This window comes from Ananas comosus, linkage group 10 (genome assembly GCF_001540865.1).
Source record: "Ananas comosus cultivar F153 linkage group 10, ASM154086v1, whole genome shotgun sequence".
Lineage (NCBI taxonomy): Eukaryota > Viridiplantae > Streptophyta > Magnoliopsida > Poales > Bromeliaceae > Ananas > Ananas comosus.
Genome location: NC_033630.1, coordinates 1236416 through 1255667, shown reverse-complemented (window position 1 = coordinate 1255667; position 19252 = coordinate 1236416). Strand labels below are relative to the sequence as shown.

At 36.3% G+C, this 19252-nt stretch overlaps 2 protein-coding genes across 3 annotated transcripts; one reads left to right on the top strand and one right to left on the bottom strand.

The window, feature by feature from the left end:
- Window positions 1524-8412, top strand: LOC109716291 (cytochrome P450 90D2-like). Of its 2 annotated transcripts, XM_020241637.1 has the most exons (8): window positions 1534-1931; window positions 2332-2677; window positions 3479-3628; window positions 3777-4022; window positions 4560-4649; window positions 4766-4951; window positions 5502-5623; window positions 8072-8412. In XM_020241637.1, the coding sequence occupies exons 1-8, from the start codon at window positions 1546-1548 to the stop codon at window positions 8157-8159; spliced, it is 1614 nt and encodes a 537-aa protein (XP_020097226.1). In that variant the 5' UTR covers window positions 1534-1545; the 3' UTR covers window positions 8160-8412. The 2 variants fall into 2 exon arrangements, with proteins under 2 accessions (XP_020097227.1, XP_020097226.1); XM_020241638.1 differs by lacking the exon at window positions 4560-4649 and having other exon boundaries at window positions 1524-1931.
- LOC109716286 (DEAD-box ATP-dependent RNA helicase 20) lies at window positions 13866-19245 on the bottom strand. The gene is made up of 10 exons (XM_020241631.1): window positions 19116-19245; window positions 18743-19002; window positions 17414-17593; window positions 17160-17321; window positions 16649-16803; window positions 15987-16079; window positions 15803-15888; window positions 15493-15719; window positions 14900-15133; window positions 13866-14366 (listed from the first exon to the last, which is right to left on the bottom strand). The coding sequence occupies exons 1-10, from the start codon at window positions 19169-19171 to the stop codon at window positions 14308-14310; spliced, it is 1512 nt and encodes a 503-aa protein (XP_020097220.1). The 5' UTR covers window positions 19172-19245; the 3' UTR covers window positions 13866-14307.

Below are 19252 nucleotides of genomic sequence, written 5' to 3'. Positions count from 1 at the left end.
TCATGATTAGACTCGAAATTATGAGTACCATGACCTAAAAAAGATGAGGGACCATCACGATCCTTTTAAAAATAAACAAATGTGATAGATCGAGTGTATTAATCCTACTTTCTGAATTCTTAGTTTAAGAACTCGCCCTTTTTACAGTGTTGGCCCCTATTAGCCTAGCAAATTAGAGAGGAAACAACAAAGTTTGCGTAGAAAAAGTTTGCTGATGATGGAATTAATTAAGTTAACACGAAAGATGCTTTTGGGTAGGTAAATTAAGCCACACAAAAGGAGTATAAGTACTTAATAAATAATGTTTGCAGTATGTGTCGTTAATTACTACACTTATATAAACATTACAAAGCAAGGGAAAGCAAAAGCTTGGTATTCTAAATTGGGGGCCTGGGTTAATTAAGGATTATTGCAATAAAGAACTGGGCACCACATGTTAAGCCACATTAAAATAAAAACACGAGTGTGGAACAAAGATTATATTAGAGGGATAGCCACATTGGGTTCAACGGATTGGATGATGACTTAATTTGGATTTTGGTCGACGTGTATTATTATACGGGGAGAGAGAGAGAGAGAGAGAGAGAGAGAGAGAGAGAGAGAGAGAGAGAGAGTGTGTGTGTGTGTGTGTGTGTGTGTCAAATACGACATCTACATTATGGCACTGATTTGTATACAGAGTGTAATTATAATTAAGCTTACTGGCTTTTTTTTTAAAAGAAATATTGTAAGGTTGTAACTAACATAATAAAAGTTATAGTGATGAAATAGATATGGTGATTTTAGCACGTTTGCCATCGTGTCAAACCACTAAGATCTCTTGAGGGGATTTTGGGTTTGAGGTCCAAAATAATTAGAAATCTAACTCTTCCACAACTTTTGAAAATAGAAAATTTACACGAGTTCCTTTCAGAAGCACAAATTTATTGAGGAGTTCCTCAATGAGTTCTTTATTGATGAGCCAAATAATTCACTTGGTGCCCTGAATTAGTTTAAAATTTTAGTTCTACAATTTCTTTAAAAAATTGTAGGGTTGGTACTCCTCTTTATTGAATGGATCCACCTCACATGCGTGCACGAGGAGGTGCACACACACACACAATATATATATATATATATATATATATATATATATATATTCTTATACTCATAAGTTTTCGGCTCTTAGATTTATTTTATAATCATTTTCAGTCGTTAGATCATACTATTCAATTAACTACCCACTCAACTCAAGGAACCACTATCATTCTACGTGGGAACCACCATCATTCTAACCACATATTTCATCAATCAACGATTAAATATTTATGAGTACAAAAAATTTTATACTCATAAAAGTATAAGAATATAATAGGCCCAGCCTATAAATATGTACGTATGTACATTGTGCCGCACCCGGTTAATTACTAGTAGCTATACATATACAGGGAGTCGATCCGAAAAGTACAAAAATAAATAAAATAAATATATGAACAAAAGAAAAATAGAACATAAATGAAAAGGTACTGTAGCGCCATACAATCATAGACGCGTGAGGTGGGGACTATGCAACCATTTATTTGTAGAGGGGGAACTCCCCCTACCCCTTTTAAATTCCTACTTTGTACTTTGCCTTCTCGAACACCAAAATTTCCCTACTCTACTTCTCCTCTTCTCTCTCTCTCTCTCTCTCTCTCTCTCTCTCTCTCTCTCAATATGAGCACTTGGTTGTTGATGTTGCTGTGCGCAGCCGTGTTAGTGATAATTATTATTGTGGGAGTAACATCGATCTTTCATGTTAAGAGTTGGGTGCTCGGGAGAAGGAAGAAGCTGAGAAGAGCCCAACTCCCCGGAGGCTCTCTCGGGTGGCCTTTCGTCGGCGAAACCATCGACTTCGTCTCCGCCGCCTACTCTCCGTGCCCGGAGACCTTCATGGAGAAGCGCCGCCTCTTGTGAGCTTCCTTCCCCTCTCCCTCTCCCTCTCTCTCTTTTTTTAGAATACATCAGTTATATTACTATTGATGAGACGCGACGTCTCTAACTAATTATTTTTTAAAATTCACTTACTTTATCATAATTATTAAAAACTAATTTTATCAACTTTTTTTAAGAAAAAAAAATATATATAATAAATTAATTATTGATAATGCGGTGGCGGAAGTGAGCCATTGTCGACTTTCGTTCCCGCCCACTTTCTAATTAATGAAGCTAGTATCACATCTGAATTCAGCCGCTTCTTAATCTTATTATTATTCGTTAAATAAAATTTAAAACTAAGTAATTTTTGAGTTTTGAGACGTAGGTTGGTAGGTAGGTAGGTAGGTAGTTAATTTGTGAATCTGTTTGAATAAGGTACGGGAGAGTGTTCAAGTCGCACATATTCGGGAGCCCGACGATCGTGTCGACGGACGCGGAGGTGAGCCGGTTCGTGCTGCAGAGCGACGCGCGATCGTTCGTGCCGTCGTACCCGAAGTCGCTGACGGAGTTGATGGGGAAGTCGTCGATCCTGCTCATCAACGGCGGCCTGCAGCGCCGCGTGCACGGCCTGATCGGCGCCTTCTTCAAGTCGCCGCACCTGAAGGCGCAGATCACCAGCGACATGCAGCGCTACGTGGCCTCCTCCATGGCCCGCTGGCCTGTGGACGGTCCTGATCATCATCGCCCGCACCTCGTCCGCATACAAGATGAAGCCAAATTGGTTAGTCCTCCTTTTCTTTTTATTATTATTATTAAATTGTGGTTACGCATAATTATATAGGTGTATGTAAAATTAGAATATAAAAAACTGCCGTAAAACTCGTACTAATATACAAAAAAATAATTTATTCTGCGTACACGTATAATTCGACGGATATAAATATTTTTCTGTAATAATATATTTGGTTAATTAACTACAAAGTTTCAAAAATTAGAAATAGGATTTAAAGAAAATTTACTTTAATATTTGCATATAAAAATATTTACTCACAGTAGGATCGTACTCCCTAAAGTAGGCCAAAATATCTAGACTCGTATTAATTAATCGATCTCCCTTCTTCTTCTTCTTTTTTTTTTTTCTTTTTTTTGTTCTTTTTTTCGCTCTCTCTCTCTCTCTCTCTCTCTCTCTCTCTCTCTCTCTCTTGTTAGCTTTGCTTCATTCTCTGACACACATTAAGGATGCACGCGTGCACACCTGTGTCACCACATGGAAGGTCTAAGAACGGCCACAGTGATTGAATTCAATGAGCTTTCAAGGGGTCGGGGCGATGCTTGTGCCTACCCGTTGTTATCACCATTAATTTTGTGGGCCTTTACCTTTCGTGGAATAAAAACATAGTCATACGCGCAACGCACACTCAAATACGGAGTGAAAATTATAGTTTATGAAATTGACTTGACCCGGCTGTTTTGTTGATAATAATTTTTGCATGCGAAGATATATCTTTGTTCATGTGATTATTGATGGTTTTATGGAGTTGATAAGCTAATTAATTTGTGGAATCGTATTTTGCCCCAACAGATTGTGTTCCAAATACTGGTGAAAGGGTTGATTGGGTTGGAGCCAGGGAAGGAAATGGACTTCCTGAAGCAACAGTTCCAAGAATTTATTGCTGGGTTGATGTCCTTGCCAATTAAAGTACCAGGGAGCAGGCTTTATAGATCACTAAAGGTAATTAATTTAATCTAACTCTTTCAATTGACAACATGATGCACCATTAATTTATTCCTACGCACGTAGAGATTGTATGGCATTGTTCATGTTGATGTATTACTAATTAAGAATGTTAGAAATATGTAATGCTCATCAATTCCTATAGGCAAAGAAGAGGATGGCTACGTTAATTCAAAAAATCATCCAAGAGAAGAGGAGGAACACCAATAGTCGCGCTCCTCGAGATGCGATCGATGTGTTGATTAACGACAGTAGCAATCTATTGACCGACGAGTTGATCTCGGATAATATGATCGATTTGATGATTCCTGCTGAGGACTCGGTTCCCGTTCTCGTCACGTTAGCGGTCAAGTATCTCAGTGAATGCCCTCTAGCTCTCAAGCAATTAGAGGTAATGCGATTTACATAATTACATTACATTCTTCGTAGTTTCTAATCATCGATATCTTTAATTTAATTGGTTCTATCTATTATTAGTATAAATTAATAGGTTAAAACAGACCCTACCACTATTAAAGAATAGAAGAAGATATGGTTACGTTCTATCTAATTTATTGTATTTGGCAATGAGATATCATTTTTAAGTCACTTGTCATGTGTTGGTCTTTGATTGTCTAATTAATCCATTCTAGTCGAAAATTGTAATAAAATTTGAACTCGGGCGCTTCTTGCTAGTGAATGATCTAGTCACCTACTGGTTGTTAGCTTCCACCAACAATTAATAATGCTGCTAAATTTGTCCTTATGGAGTTACATGTATAGTGAATTTTACAACTTAATTAAAACGTTATAATACCCAAGTCAATAACAAGCTTAGGTTAATAATATGTGGCTCTTTCCGTCAAAACAATCTATATATATATATATACATATATATATATGGTCCATGTGATCGTATATCAAATTAAATTACTTGGAACTATCTCAGGAAGAAAACATGCAACTAAGGGAGAAAAAGCTAATGAAGGGGGAGAATTTAGAGTGGACCGACTACATGTCTTTATCATTCACACAACACGTAAGTATCTCCATATATACACGTGATTATATATGTTCTATATAGGCGATCATATTAGGTTAAGACTAGTAATTAAATAGTAATTAAGCGTAATGCATGATGTATTAACTCAACAGGCGATAGCGGAAACCCTACGCATGGGGAACATAATCAGCGGCATAATGCGCAAAGCGGTGAGGGACGTCGAGATCAAAGGGCACTTCATCCCGAAAGGGTGGTGCGTGTTCACGTACTTCCGATCGGTCCACCTCGACGAGAGCCTTTATGAGGATCCCTACAAGTTCAATCCATGGAGGTGGAAGGTAAAAGAGAGAAACAGAATTATAAATTGCCCCACTGTACGTGTATTATGATTGATTTATGTAGAGAGATCTGCCTCTCCTTTACACAACACAAGGGAAATAAAAGTGAGGAGAGGAGAGGGTGTTTGTCAACTTCATGCAAGTTGCTGGTGTACCTATATCTCTCTCTCTCTCCTTTTCTTTTCTTTCTCTATCTATGCCTATCTCTATCTCAATCTATGTATATTGATTGCTTATCTTATCCAAGATCTATATATTTAGGTATCTTTTTTCAGTCCCTACAATGCTATCGTAGCACCAAACATTTGGTGCTACCAAAGTTTTATGTGCCGTTAGATCAACTTTTTTGATCATTTTCATCCGTTAGATCATACTATTTAACTAATCACTCATTCAATTCTAGATGACCACTATCATCGTAACCCTCATCGCTTCATCTAAAAGTCGAAAACTTAATATTATCAATGACTTAGTACTATTAATAGTATTCTAGCTTGTTCACTTTTTTTTTCTATTATTATTTTATGTATCTAACCCGACATGTGCACAGGAGAAGGACATCAGTACTTGGAGCTTTACTCCTTTTGGAGGTGGGCAGAGGCTGTGCCCAGGGCTTGATCTGGCCAGGCTGGAAGCTTCCATCTTTCTACACCACTTGGTCACCAACTTCACGTAAGGATATTCTTTTTTTTATATATATAACATAACATAGCCACTGATTAATTCTCTAATATTTCATATCTCCTCAATCCATTTTGCGGATTTAATTTTTTGAATATCAGATCTATCGCAATCAAGTTTTATTATTTTATAAAACCAATGAACGTACAAACACGAAATTATGTAGAAAATAATTTGGTCGAATTTTACCGGTATTTAAGGATCAAAATGACATGCCATTATTTTTTTAGACTGATTAAGGGACAGAAATATATCGTACAAAATTTGATTGTAATATCTCTCCATAATAATAGTAGAAGTAAAACACATGGAAATTAAAGTTGGAGATTGTTAAGGAGAATCTGCACAATAATTTGAGGATTCGATTGATGGTACAATTTATGCTTTATTTGCTTATTTACTAATTATACATATTTATTTTTTATTTATACATTAAGCATGGAGCACACATGTGCATGGCACGCACCGTCCCCCACGTACCTGCTCTTTTTTATTAGGCCGGGGTTTACGTACGCATGTGAGGGGATGAGCTAATTAAGCTTAAGCACGAGGCACACGCACTAAACCGCACCTGTGCACGAACCTTATTAGAGAACATTGATGAGCATATATATATATTTTGAGAGAGAGAGAGTACGTCTTTTCTGCTTTGGAATATATGGAAACATCTATATTTGTAATCTATAATAAGACATCCAATTCGATGATCAGTTTCGCTAGTTAGATATAATTTACGCTATTAGAACTATCTATAAACTAAATTTTATAATTTTTCGACATCATTTACTAAGTGATAAAAATATCTCAAAAATAATTATTTTAACGGTTGATATAACACGTTTTTAAGTTGAACGGTGTATAACAATTCAAATTATATGAAAATTTAGTAAAAAAATTTTACTTAACATCAATAGCAAAATCAATACTTTTGATTTAAAATTTGAGTCTTTTATCACTATTTTTTATGATATTTTTATTTTCAGTTATTTATTTTAAGTTTATTTGTTCACTAAGCAAATGAAGTTAAAAAATTATAAATTTAATTTATAGATAATTCTAATAATATGAATTATGTCTAACAAAATTGATCGTCGAATCGGATGTTTTTTTTATTAAAAATAACTTACAAGCACAAAGCTGTTCTTTTGAAAGTATAGAAGTCTCTACACACACAAGTGGTCAATGATCCAAGGTGGACCAATGAAGTGTGTGACATGTCCACATGGTCATGTGTCCTTGGCACGTGTCATCCTTCGCTTTATTTTTGAATCTTTAATTGAGATACTTTGGTACGTAGTTAATAAAATTTAATTTAGTTGATCAAATAAAAATATTATAGATAATTTAGGGGTATATAATGAATGATAAAAAAATATAATACGTATATAATGTAACAGATGTAATCAATATAAGTAAGCAAAATATACCCAAGTACAAACGCATTGGCATCTCTTATCACTAATTATTCTTATTGTCAATACTACTACAAACGCTATAAAAAAAATCTTATTATAAGGACACTTTTTAACAAAACTTATTTTATTGAATAATAAGCTTTTCTATTATTTTTAATTTTTCGACGCTTAAAAACATTGAGATATGTTTTGCCGCCGCTTGGCATAAGCGCCGGGTTATATGTTGCAACTTTTTATTTGCTGACGCTTTTAATTATGATTAACAGACTATTTCGAAACATTTTTCAGCATCATTAAATACCGAAAAAGCATTATTTTTCTTGTAGTGATTTATGATTTGGCAATATTCCTATTTTTGTCTTATTTATTATTTTGTCTTATTTATTTATTGATGCGGCATGTTAGGTGCACATTTTGTTGTCCATTGCTTGAAATTTATTCCATAACAAATGAAAAATCGAAAAACATTAGCTTGTCATCTATTGCTATAGGTGTTCATTTGTCTCATTCTCCATTTGTTCTTTTTTACTCATACTTCTTGTTATTCGTACATATATTTATTTAGAAAAAGCTTTAATTTTTTTTTCCCTGAAAAAAGAATGTTAAAATCCGTTTCATTTAATTAGTTGATATCTAAATTAACAGCATTTTCGAGGAGTTAAAAGTATATATATGCATGTGTAGGACAATTTGAAGTAGCTACTTAGGTACTTCTCGAACTTTGATTTTTTGTTTTCTTTTTCTTTAAATTTTTGAACCATTAATTAACCATGTTTTCTTTGCTTTTCAAACTACATATCACTCTAAACTCGAAACATTCAATAACTTTTGTTTTTACCATCTTAGTTTTTTTTTAAAAAAAAATCCTAATGTCTTTGATGTGATTGATCTTCAGAGGAAAAATGAATGCAAACCGAAAATGTATGCATGTGTCATTCTCCATGCATGTATATTGATCCCACGCATGATGGTGTATGTAGTGCATGCATGTGTGTGATGTGTGTGTGTTCACATGTGCCCACAGGTGGGTGGCCGAGGACGACCAAATTGTAAATTTCCCAACAGTAAGAATGAAGGGGAGGATGCCCATCCGTGTGAAAAGGAAGAGTTAAAAACCCCACGCATGCATGCAACTCTGACTCGGTCCAAGATCCTCTTCTGCGCACGTGTGAACACGGGATGAGAAGAACACAGGCGCACGTGGGGTCGTACTTTTTGCACAAGAGACCCTGTACATTATGTTGTATATTTACTATATATATATATATATATATATATATATCCTCCGTAGACCTACACTACGAATTTATAATAAGATAACAAATGTATGGAGACAGCTTCGTAAGAGTAGGCAATTTTGAAATATGCCTCTCGACTCTACTTTTCGTCTTAGTCGCTCTCTAAACTTGTTATTCTAATTAGTTAAGTAAAAAAGTATTATTAGTTGTTAATAATTTTAGCTTTATTTGTCAAAAAAAAAATTTTTTTTTTGAGAGATAGGTAGCACGCTACCTGCTTCGTTTATTTCATTAAAAAATAAACTTAGCTGGAAATATGAATCAACTAGGATTCGAATTTGGGACCTCGGGTACCAACCACTAAGTCCTTTGCTACTTGCTTTAGGGACGGTCGGTCAAAAAAAAATGTTGTTAAAACTATTAAGTTGTGAGGAGCTAGCCCTTTCAAATTAAGAGGCTTATAGTTGGGGGAGTCTCCCAAATTTTTTTCATCTTATACATATATTGCCTACTATACTTTTATGAGTATAGACTCTTTTGTACTTATAAATTTTCAGCCATTAGATCTATTCTTTTGACCATTTTTATTTGTTAAATTATACTATTCAACTAATTACACACTCTATTCTAAAGGCCCACTATCATCCTAACTATATATTTTTTCATTAAATGATCGAAAATTTATGAGTACAAAGAGATTTATAATAGCTCTAATATATATATATATATATATATATATATATATATATGTGATAGTATAGATCGATCAAGTCTAACAGAGCTGATCGTCGATTTGGAAGCAGCATCATTGAAAATAACTTGATAGCACGGAGGCCTCCGTGCTATCGATAGTATATCATGCTCTCTCTCTCTCTCTATATATATAGAATTGAGCTAGAATATTTTTAGAAGCACTAACCCCTTAGTGCTTCTAGATTTCTAGTCCTTGGATCTACTCCTTGATTACTAATTATAGCTCTTGGATTAAACACTATTCCATCTACCATCACCTACCGCTATCATCCCAATCTTATATCTCTTCATCCAGTAACTAAAAATTTAAAAGTATCACTCTCTTGATGCTTTCGAGAGTATTTTAGCTCAACTCTCTTTCTCTCTCTCTCTATATATATATATATATATATATATATATATATATATCACAGTATACAAGAGAATTAAATTTTGTGGGGACAGAGACACAGTTAATTTGGTCAAGGGGTCTGAACTTTGACTAGTTAAAAGCTGGTTTTTGGGAAGTGTGGACTTTGGAGAGGAGGAGGGCTGGAGGGGGCAGGAGTGTGCAGAGCCTAGAGAGAAGCCTACAAAAGCTACAGCTTCAGCTTCCTAGGGAAACCCAACCTCTGGCTTCTTGCTTCTGCTGCTCCATGTCTGGTCATGCTAAACTTAAGAACGCATATCATAATCACACCAACAATTAAAAATATAAAAAATTGAGTAAGGCTACTGTGCTTTTAGAAGCACGAAGTCTTCCGTGCTTTCAGATCGTTTTCGATGTTGCGACTTTCAAATCGTCGATCGGCTCTGTTAAACTTGATCTAAAGTATTTGAAGTACCTAGAAAATAAATTTTATGATTTTTCGATATCATTTGCCTAGCGATCGAAGGGGCTCAAAATCAATAATTTTAATGATCGTAATGAGCCGTTTGCAAATTTAACAGTGTAGAAATATCCAAATCACGTGAAATTTTGATAGAAAATTTTTTATACTATATAAAACAAAATCAATATTTTTGATCTAAAATTTTAATGTCATATTATCACATTTTGTAAGATTTTTATTTTCAGTCGTTGATTTTGAGCCCCTTCGTTCACTAGGCAAATAATATCGAAAAATCGCATAATTTATTTTCTAGGTACTTCAAATACTCTAGATCAAGTTTAACAGAGCCGATCGATAATTCGAAAGTCGCAACATGAAAAACGACCTGAAAGCACGGAAGGCTCTGTACTTCCGGAAGCATAGTAGCCTCACTCTAAAAAATTTATATTATTTTTTTATGTTTTTAATATAATTTTTCATTTGAACTGGTTGTTAGATGGGTATGTTAGTAGTGTGTGTACATATCAGTTCTTAGAGTTGGTTTTTTTTTTTTTTTAATCATGATGTGTGATGATCAAAAATGGGAAATAAAGGATGAGGGAGCTTTATAATGGTTTTGTGGAGGTGTATTTACTATATCCCATAATTCTAAAATTTAGAAACTTATTTTAGATTTTTAGTATTAAAAAAAATTGTTAGATAAGTGATTAAATCTGGGCTGTGGACGGTGTAGAGTGTAAAATTTGCACCTATAATATAGGTGTTAATTAAGGTAGCATTGCTCATGTGGAAATGACCTCATGCATGATGGAGATTATAAATAATTAATGTTTTTTTTTATATTGATAATGATACTCCCTAGTCATTTAACCCCCTTGCCCTAGCTATTATATATTTCGTTGGATTACACATGTAACCTTTTGTAACATTTGGACCTCATCAAGTGAGAGAGAAAAGGAATAAAAGTTTTTATAAAACCATTATTGTAATGAGATCATCAAATTCATTCTTCATTATTATAGGTAAAAACGTAAATACTAGTTTTTGAATTATGAATCATTTTTAGTTGACCATCCAATCTTTCATAAATTTTATTTTACTATTCAATATTTTAATTTATTTGATTTGAGTCAGTAAACAGTATTTTAATCTTAAAATTTGAATTCGTCGTTCATCTTTACAGATTTAGTCAGTTATAACGTAAAATAAAATTTTGAAGGATTAGACAACTGACTCAAAATGGTCCATACAGCAGATAAGTTCTGTATATACGGTGCTTGAATCACGAACAATAATAGACGCTAGATTTAACAAGCTCACTGCGAGAATGGTCCCATAAACTTTTGTTTTTGCGAGAGTACGTAGGACTCAAAATTGGTCTAATTTAGATCATTACATTCAGGGAATTTTCTTGTCGATATCACTTACCAATTCCGGAGGGATCTTGGAGTAAGCGATTTACACAGCAAGTGATCTTCCAAAAGCCATTTTGTCATCAATGAAACCTACGCTGAATGAATAAGAATCACAACATTCATTAGGGCCCACAAGGCAAAAGCTGATTACTAAAGCAGAGTGAGGGCTCATGCAATGTGTTCCTATCAATATCAAAAGCTAGTACGAGTCAAATTATTCGAAAATTGCATTAAGGCTGTTTTTGGATGTCCCAATTATAAGGCAACAGTTTATGTATTGTATTGATCTTTTCGACCTAGAGTAGTAGTTAATTAGTACTCTGTTACGAGAAATTTCGTTTGCGAATGCAAAGTTCGATATTTTATTTTTATTTTCATTTTCTTAGTGGCCTTACAAAGAATGAAAATGAGTATGATAACATAACATATAAGAACTTTAAATTACACCATATGCGGAATGAAATGCTTTATGATTTGTCACGCCTAATGATAAACTGAAAGCAAAAGTTCTGAATCGCAATCACACAAAAAAAAAAGAAAGAAAATAAAATGAAGTGCAAAGTTGCCGCTGAATGACTTATTCAGACATCCGGACAAACTTTTAAGCAACGAGAAATGGGGNGGTCAGATGTAAGAAAAGCAAGTATGATATGGTGGAACAGGTCCACAGAAAAATTGCACCTAATGCTGGCCCAGATGACCTAACAACAGTCCCTTACCACACAAACCTGACTGAGACCATACACCAACTGTGGCAACACAAGATGTCCCTCCCTCTCACCACTTATTATTAGTGCACACTGCAGAGTTATGAAAGAGACCCACCCACTCCTTTCCATGGAGGGTGGGGGAGAGCTGAGATCAGTAATAGCAGAGATCATTGTTGAGTGGGTTTGGAGCCCTACCTATCCCCACACTTGATCTTGATCTTGATCTTGATCTCAACCAAGTAGAGATATACATGCATGTACATCCCCTCTACTATTCCCATATGGAAACGCGATTCATGTTTTACCTTTTTCTATCTAGATAAGTAGTGATTCAGTTGTCTCAGTTTACTTCCAAGTATGGTCATATATTATCTTACTTTGAAAGTGTGATTTGATTTTCCGAATGTTTAGAGACCAAAGTATAGCGCGCGGAGAGTGATCGTGAAGTATTTAAATTTGAAAGTGCAGCAGAAAATAAACTGTTGTATTGGGACAGTACATGGATCATTCATATATTTGACTCCTTTTTGATCTAGTGGAGGGCTGCAGATATAGGTGCTTTAATGGTCCACGCCCACACCCTCCCTCTTCCTCTTTTCGTGAATGGTCCTTCCAACGAAGTGCATCTATATGTTGTGTCTCTTGAGGGTTCTTTTTTTTTTTTTTTTTTTTTTTTTTTTTACTTCCCCTTCCCCTTTTTCACATAAGGTATCTTCCTGTTTGGGAAACTACGCTAGGTTTTACATAGATCAGTAAAGAAAAGGGGGGAAAACAAAGAGACGAGTGGGTCCAATAGATACTCTCTCAATCGGAAATGTCCCATGCACACTGGGAAAAGGTTAGGCCACCTCTAGGGCATTAAAAGAAAAGATGCTAGATGAAGAGAGGAGAAGGTTTGCGAAGGGCCCATTTATTCTCTTATGAGGATACAATTTTGCCGTCCTAGGGTTCAGAGTAGGCTGCGAAATGTTATCATAGGGAAAAGATCAGATCACAGGGGACTTAGCTTTAAGAAATATATATCTTTACAAAAGAAAAAAAAAAAAAGAATAAAAGAAGATGTACATAAGGCGAAAAGAGTTGGTTTCAAACAGAAAACTATAAATTAACTACAATTAAGGCATTATAGGGAGATTTTAATCTTTTGAAGCTGTTTCTGGAATGCATATAAAGTATTTTCGAAATATTACAAATCAAAGAAACCAATGCAGAAACTCTTGCTTGGCCCAGCAAACGTATGATAAGTGGCCTCTTTTTTGTGAACAATAATAAGCACTAATATAATAAATAGCTAGCCCAGAAGCAAATTTATATTACTCCGTCCACAAATTGGGAGTGATGAGACATCGAAATCTTTGGTCAGTCTCTAGCAATCACTAATTAGAGGCTACGTGATCTAATGTTGGCTAGTATTTATCTTGGGGAGAAGTAAGGCAACAGTACAAGGACAGAGAAAACAAAAGCAGGGAAAAAAAAGAAAAAAACAGGAGAGGAATACCAGAAACTAACATCATCAAAGTAATATATAAGGCTCACACTCATTATGCATTTACTCCAATTCAATTTTTTTCTACCACAATTTGGATCTACATTTGGACCACACACAAACAAATTCTCCGGTAGATTCTATTCTATGTGATTAAGCCTGAGGAACAAAGTAGTTACTGTGATGCCGCTACTACAAGCAGTACTATCATATGTATTACAAGGCAATCAATTCCACTTCCTGCACGTCAACTTGGATGCAAGAGGGGTTAAAAAAAAAAAAAAAAACGTATGAAGGCAGAAGCATGAATTTAGAGAGAGATCAACAAAAGACCGTAAAAAGTCATGGAAGCACTTATCAAGAGAAGTCGGAACTAATGTAACAAAACTCAAAGACTCAAAATATCAACTAAATAAACTTGCAGAATGAAATCTCAAGGTTCAACATTAATATTTAAACATTTAATTGTAATAAGATTATGAGACTCATTTAATTCTAATAAGATTATGAGATTAATACATCCCAGCGCAAAAACTCAAACAGTGCGCAATAGACTGTCAGTTATATATATGCTACTGCCTATTTCTTCGGGTGTTGAATGTATTTCACAAAATAAGGGGGAGGCAAAACATAACCTCACATCACGGCTTGCTAGTCTTTAATGGGAAAGGCTACAGTATCTATCTCGAAAGAGGATGATACCAAAAAGTTCATTTTACTGGAGTGCTTAATAGTTGCAGCCCGAGCAAGCCAAATGTGCATGCCGGATTTACATGGCCTCAGAAACAAAGTCTACTCACCTCCACTTCTAGCAGTAATATGCCAAATGAACGAGAAGTAGATAAATCAATTCCATGAGCGGCCACCACCAAAACCCCTACCCCGATCACGAAAACCTCCATGACCTGTCCAAAAGTAATTATTCAGAACAGTCCCTAATGTTACATAACAATGGAACACTACTTTGGATCAATTCTTAGCTTGAAGAACAATCAAAATTCATGACCAAATCACACCTCATAGTTCATCAGTCACTTAAACTTTACTGTTGCTCACACAAGTTATGCTTACTACAAAATTTCTCTTCGACATTTTAATTATACAATACAGGACCCTAAAGATCAAAATAATATCAGCAACCAAACTGATTAGATGGTCCAGTTAAAATAAACACTCACTAGCAACTAGAAAAGATGCACTTTTCCATTGCTGACCAGTGTATTTCTTGCCATGTGGTTTGTAACCTCTCTCCCTAGTGAGAGGTCTTTAAGTTTAATTTGCTGTGATGGGGATCTTCCATGTTCCTCCAATACCATATGTTGGTATTTTAAAAAGGTTAAAAAAAAAAAAAGAAAAAGAAAAATGCGAGATGCAAGCAAGCAGCCAAATGCTATTGCACCAAAAAACAAGAATATATAAGAGGTAATAGAATACAAACCTGAAGAGGGAGGTGGGGGACCGCGACCCATTGCAGCCAGTTCAGGACTTACTTTTTGCCCTGCTTCTTCTAGTATATTGATTAGATCCTTGGCAAATCTTGCATTAGCTGCTGTGAAGAAGGTATATGCCGTTCCTTTGGCTCCTGCTCTCCCAGTACGACCAATACGATGAACATAGTCCTCCAAAGATCCCGGGAAATCATAGTTGATCACATATTTCACGTCTTTCACATCTATTTTATAAAAAAGAACAGCAGTTAAGGCAATTTAATAAACTTCCTAATGTAGTGCCCATTTGGCATGGATTCTTGATCAGCTTCTACATTCATGAATGTAAGAGTTCCCAGAAACAATGCATCTAGCTAATGAGTAATCTGGAACTTTTGCTTTGGTGTGAAGCTAAAATGACCTTTTCGGCCCAAAAACAAAAGCTCCAGCTTAAAGCCTTTGACGCAGCAAGAAGCCGGACAAGGGATTTTATAGGAAAGATATAAGTGATTCTTCAAATAGTTATCCAAACAGCAGTTCTCTATAAGCTACAGCCATCCCAAACAGGCCTTAAGAGTTAACAAGATGTCCTCCACGAACATACCCAAACCACGAGCGGCAACATCAGTAGCTGTCATAATAGGACTTTTCCCAGATTTAAACTCAGAGAGAACCCAGTCTCTTTCTGCTTGGCTCTTATCCCCATGGATAGATAAAGCAGGCCAACCATCTGTCCTCAGCTGTCTTGTGATTTGGTCGCATCCCTTCTTGGTGTCCATGAAAATCAATATCCGGCTACCATCCATTATATCGTCCAACAACTTCACCAATCTGGAAAGAATAATGGAAAATATTATAATATCACACATAAAAATATTCTTCTTTAGCAAATCATCGTTATAAGGGACTCCTACTTGTTATATTTCTGACTCTCTGATACAATCTCTACACGCTGATGAATAGCATGATTAGCTTTCAAGTCTATAGAACCGATAATCACCTGTGCCACAGTCAGGAGCCGATCGGGTCAGATGTGGTAAAGATGATATAATGCAACGAACCCACCTGCAAAGCCTTGCTTGGCCATGATATATTTACCTTGTATGGATTGTAGAGGAACTGCCTTGCTAGCTGTTCAACTTCCTTCGGCCAAGTAGCACTCCAGTAGAGAGTTTGACGATCAGGGCGGATCTATAATGCAGTGAACAATTAAAAACAACTGTAAGCAATTTTCCTATGATAAAGCCAGAAGATAAGTACTAAATCTCTAAAACGCGACAATTCTGACAATTAAAGAATAAATTATTCATCCCGTTTTTTGAGGTAATAACTTTATGGTGTGAATATAATATGGAGTAAGCCATTAAAACGTGAAGAGGTAATGCAAGTTCAACTCATTAGAATTTAGAGCAACCATTCTGTCCAAAAGCACTGAGAAGATAGGACTCTCAGTATGGTCTTCCTCCCAGAACATCATTTTAGGGGAATCATGACTGGGTAATAACCTTTTACTGGTTTAGATATAATAATGTTACTCCATTAGAAGGGAGCATAACATTAATCATTAAGAAGACAAACTGCATCATCGGAAAACATGTATGGGTGCTCTGCAGCTGACCTCAATAGAGCATACTTGTGAGGTGTTGCTAGAGTAAAAAAGCCATGACACATAGCATCTCCAGAGTCTTCAATTTACAAATATTTTGTCATGAAATATATCCTAAGAACAACAGCAGAAGGGGGAGGAAAATCTTGTGTACCTGAGAAACAATTTTCCTGATCTGAGGTTCAAACCCCATGTCTAGCATACGATCTGCTTCATCCAGAACAAGATATGTAACCCTTCTTAAGTTTGTATGATGAGACTCTAACATATCGATCAATCGCCCGGGCGTAGCTATTACGATTTCAACACCTGATACAAAAGCATTATTCAAAAGAAAATATCAACATTAAGGGTCTCTAGTTTAGCCTAATATTGCCATGACAATATTTTTACCTGACAAGTATAATCCCGTCCATTAAATTCATTCAGTTTACCCTCTATCTCAGTAAAAATAAGGGATATGAAGTAAGCATGGAAAACCACACCCTGATAAAGAAAAGAAAAACTACGGGTGTTTTTGGGATCATTATTGTCCTTTCTCTATTTTAAGGTCGCCATTTTGTTTCATACTAAGACATGGTTGGCATCAACAATTGCCATAATGTGCCCTAATTAATTTAAATGAAACAGCAAATAGAGTAAAATATTCAACAAGAAATTAGCACCTTTCTGGAGATCACGAACTTGAGGTCCCTTTGGAACACCACCATATATACAAGTGCTTTTAATCTTTGAAGATGCCCCAAATTTGGTTGCCTCCTGTTGTATCTGGACAGCAAGTTCACGGGTCGGGGCCAATACCAAGACAATTGGACCATCACCAGGTGCTTAAGAGAAGACAAGATGAAGAATTTAAAAAGTAGTCGCAAAGTAGTTAAATTTGATTGGTGTCTGACATGGAAAGGCAACAAGTTTGTACCTAAAAATGGCTGAGCATTAACATGAACGATGGCAGGTAGGAGATACGCAAGTGTTTTTCCTGATCCTGTTTCAGCGATGCCAATAAGATCACGACCTTTCAATGCCATTGGCCAGCCTTGTGCTTGAATAGGAGTAGGCTCAACAAAACCAGCTCTTGAGATTTCCTGCATAACATAATCTACAAAATGAAAGGTAAAATAGTTATGCTATCCCCTATTGCATAACAGAAACATCTTTCCCAGAATGTAGTGATAAGCGTGACAAAAGCAAAACAAAGTTTCCATTAAAAGCAAGAGTTTGGGTTTAGAAAGCTAAAAAGAGACCGCAATCCATCAACATTTGATGAAAAATATTGCTGACAAGCACAACCTATGTTAGTCATTCATCACACACACACACACACACACACACACAGCTCAGAAATACTATCAGGCAATGAAAGAGAAAGCACGGCTAAAAAATAAAGATAATATTGCATCGTATGAGATAAAATACAAAATAGTTCTAACAGCACTAGTGCACTACACAATGTTACATGACAAAAAAACGCAAACAGAGAAATTGGACTATCCTTCCATGGAAGTGGAATTATCTTCCATCTTGTGTCCACTCTACTTAAGCAATCTGCAACCAATGCTCTAGACATTCCTAGAATAACCAAAAGATGCTACCTTTAGTTGAGGATCTGTTTTTGATATGTCACTTCCAAACATACTTCACTTCATTTCTTCAACACTTCATTGACCAAAAATTTCCTTTTCATTTTGTGAAAGTACTAGCGGGATAAAGAGCATCCAACCTCCTCTTAGAATATCTTCGATAAAGAGCCCATTATAAAGTATCTGTTCCCTCGCTCTCTTACTTATCGGTTACAAATAATGGAGTCTTTCTAAAATCCAAAGATGGAGAAGGTTGTGCTGTCCAATTTACCTCCCTTGATACTTTTGCTAAAAAACTAGAAAGTCATTTATATTACTTGAAAGTTGCCCCAGCACAAGTAATCTTATCGCACCATCCCTGGATGATTGGAACTACAATTACCATATCTCTGCCGCATCACTAATAGTCCAACATTTTCCATTAAAGATTGTTCAAGCACATTTCAATATTGTTGAGTCTCCCATTCCAATTCTTTTCACCTTACTTCTATTCTCCATTTTCGGAACCACAAAATCCAATTCACTAGGTACAATCGCAACATCGTTGCTACTTAGGTCAAGCTACAAGTGTGGCGGAGTATACACTAGTCAATGTCATACAACAAACTATAACCCTAGGCAACAAATCCATGAGAGAGAGAGAGAGAGAGAGAGAGAGAGAGAGAGACCTGGGAAGCCAATATCGCGGAACTCCCTGACCGGCTTGGGCACGTCGCGGCCCTCGACGGTGATCTCCCTCTTGCGGCGGTAGGCCTCCACCTCCGACTCCGTCATCGCCGCTACCTCCGGCGACTCCACGTAGAAGTTCTTCTCGAATGGCGTCAGCCCGTCCAACTCGGCGGCGGCGGCGCCGCTGCCGCCTCCGCCCTGCGCCTCCCTCCTGCTCGAGGACTCGAACCCCCTCCCGCCGCCACTGAATCCCGCATCGCTGGAACAACAACGGAAAAACAGAATTAAAGCATCAACCACTCGAAGCATCGTCTCCTTCCCTAGCATAAGGTTGGGATTAAGGTTAGGGTTGGGGTTTTGGGGAGGGGTCACCTTCTCCGGTCGCGGTAGGTGCCGGGGTCTCCGGCGCGGCTATCGTAGCGGCTCATGGTAGGATCGCCTCTGTAGTTATCTCTCTTCGCCCCACTAAGCTTTGAGAGAGAGAGAGAGAGAGAGAGAGAGAGAGAGAG

What these genes read in the sequence shown, in the direction of transcription:
- LOC109716291 (XM_020241637.1), top strand. Translation starts at nt 1,546, where the DNA reads ATGCAACCATTTATTTGTAGAGGGGGAACTCCCCCTACCCCTTTTAAA. An exon ending in ATGGAGAAGCGCCGCCTCTT is followed by an intron (nt 1,932 to 2,331) that starts GTGAGCTTCCTT and finishes TGTTTGAATAAG; the next exon opens with GTACGGGAGAGTGTTCAAGT. An exon ending in TACAAGATGAAGCCAAATTG is followed by an intron (nt 2,678 to 3,478) that starts GTTAGTCCTCCT and finishes TTGCCCCAACAG; the next exon opens with ATTGTGTTCCAAATACTGGT.
- LOC109716286 (XM_020241631.1), bottom strand. Translation starts at nt 19,171, where the DNA reads ATGAGCCGCTACGATAGCCGCGCCGGAGACCCCGGCACCTACCGCGAC. An exon ending in ACCTACCGCGACCGGAGAAG is followed by an intron (nt 19,003 to 19,115) that starts GTGACCCCTCCC and finishes TTGTTGTTCCAG; the next exon opens with CGATGCGGGATTCAGTGGCG. An exon ending in TCCCCCACCTCCCTCTTCAG is followed by an intron (nt 14,367 to 14,899) that starts GTTTGTATTCTA and finishes ACTTTTGGACAG; the next exon opens with GTCATGGAGGTTTTCGTGAT.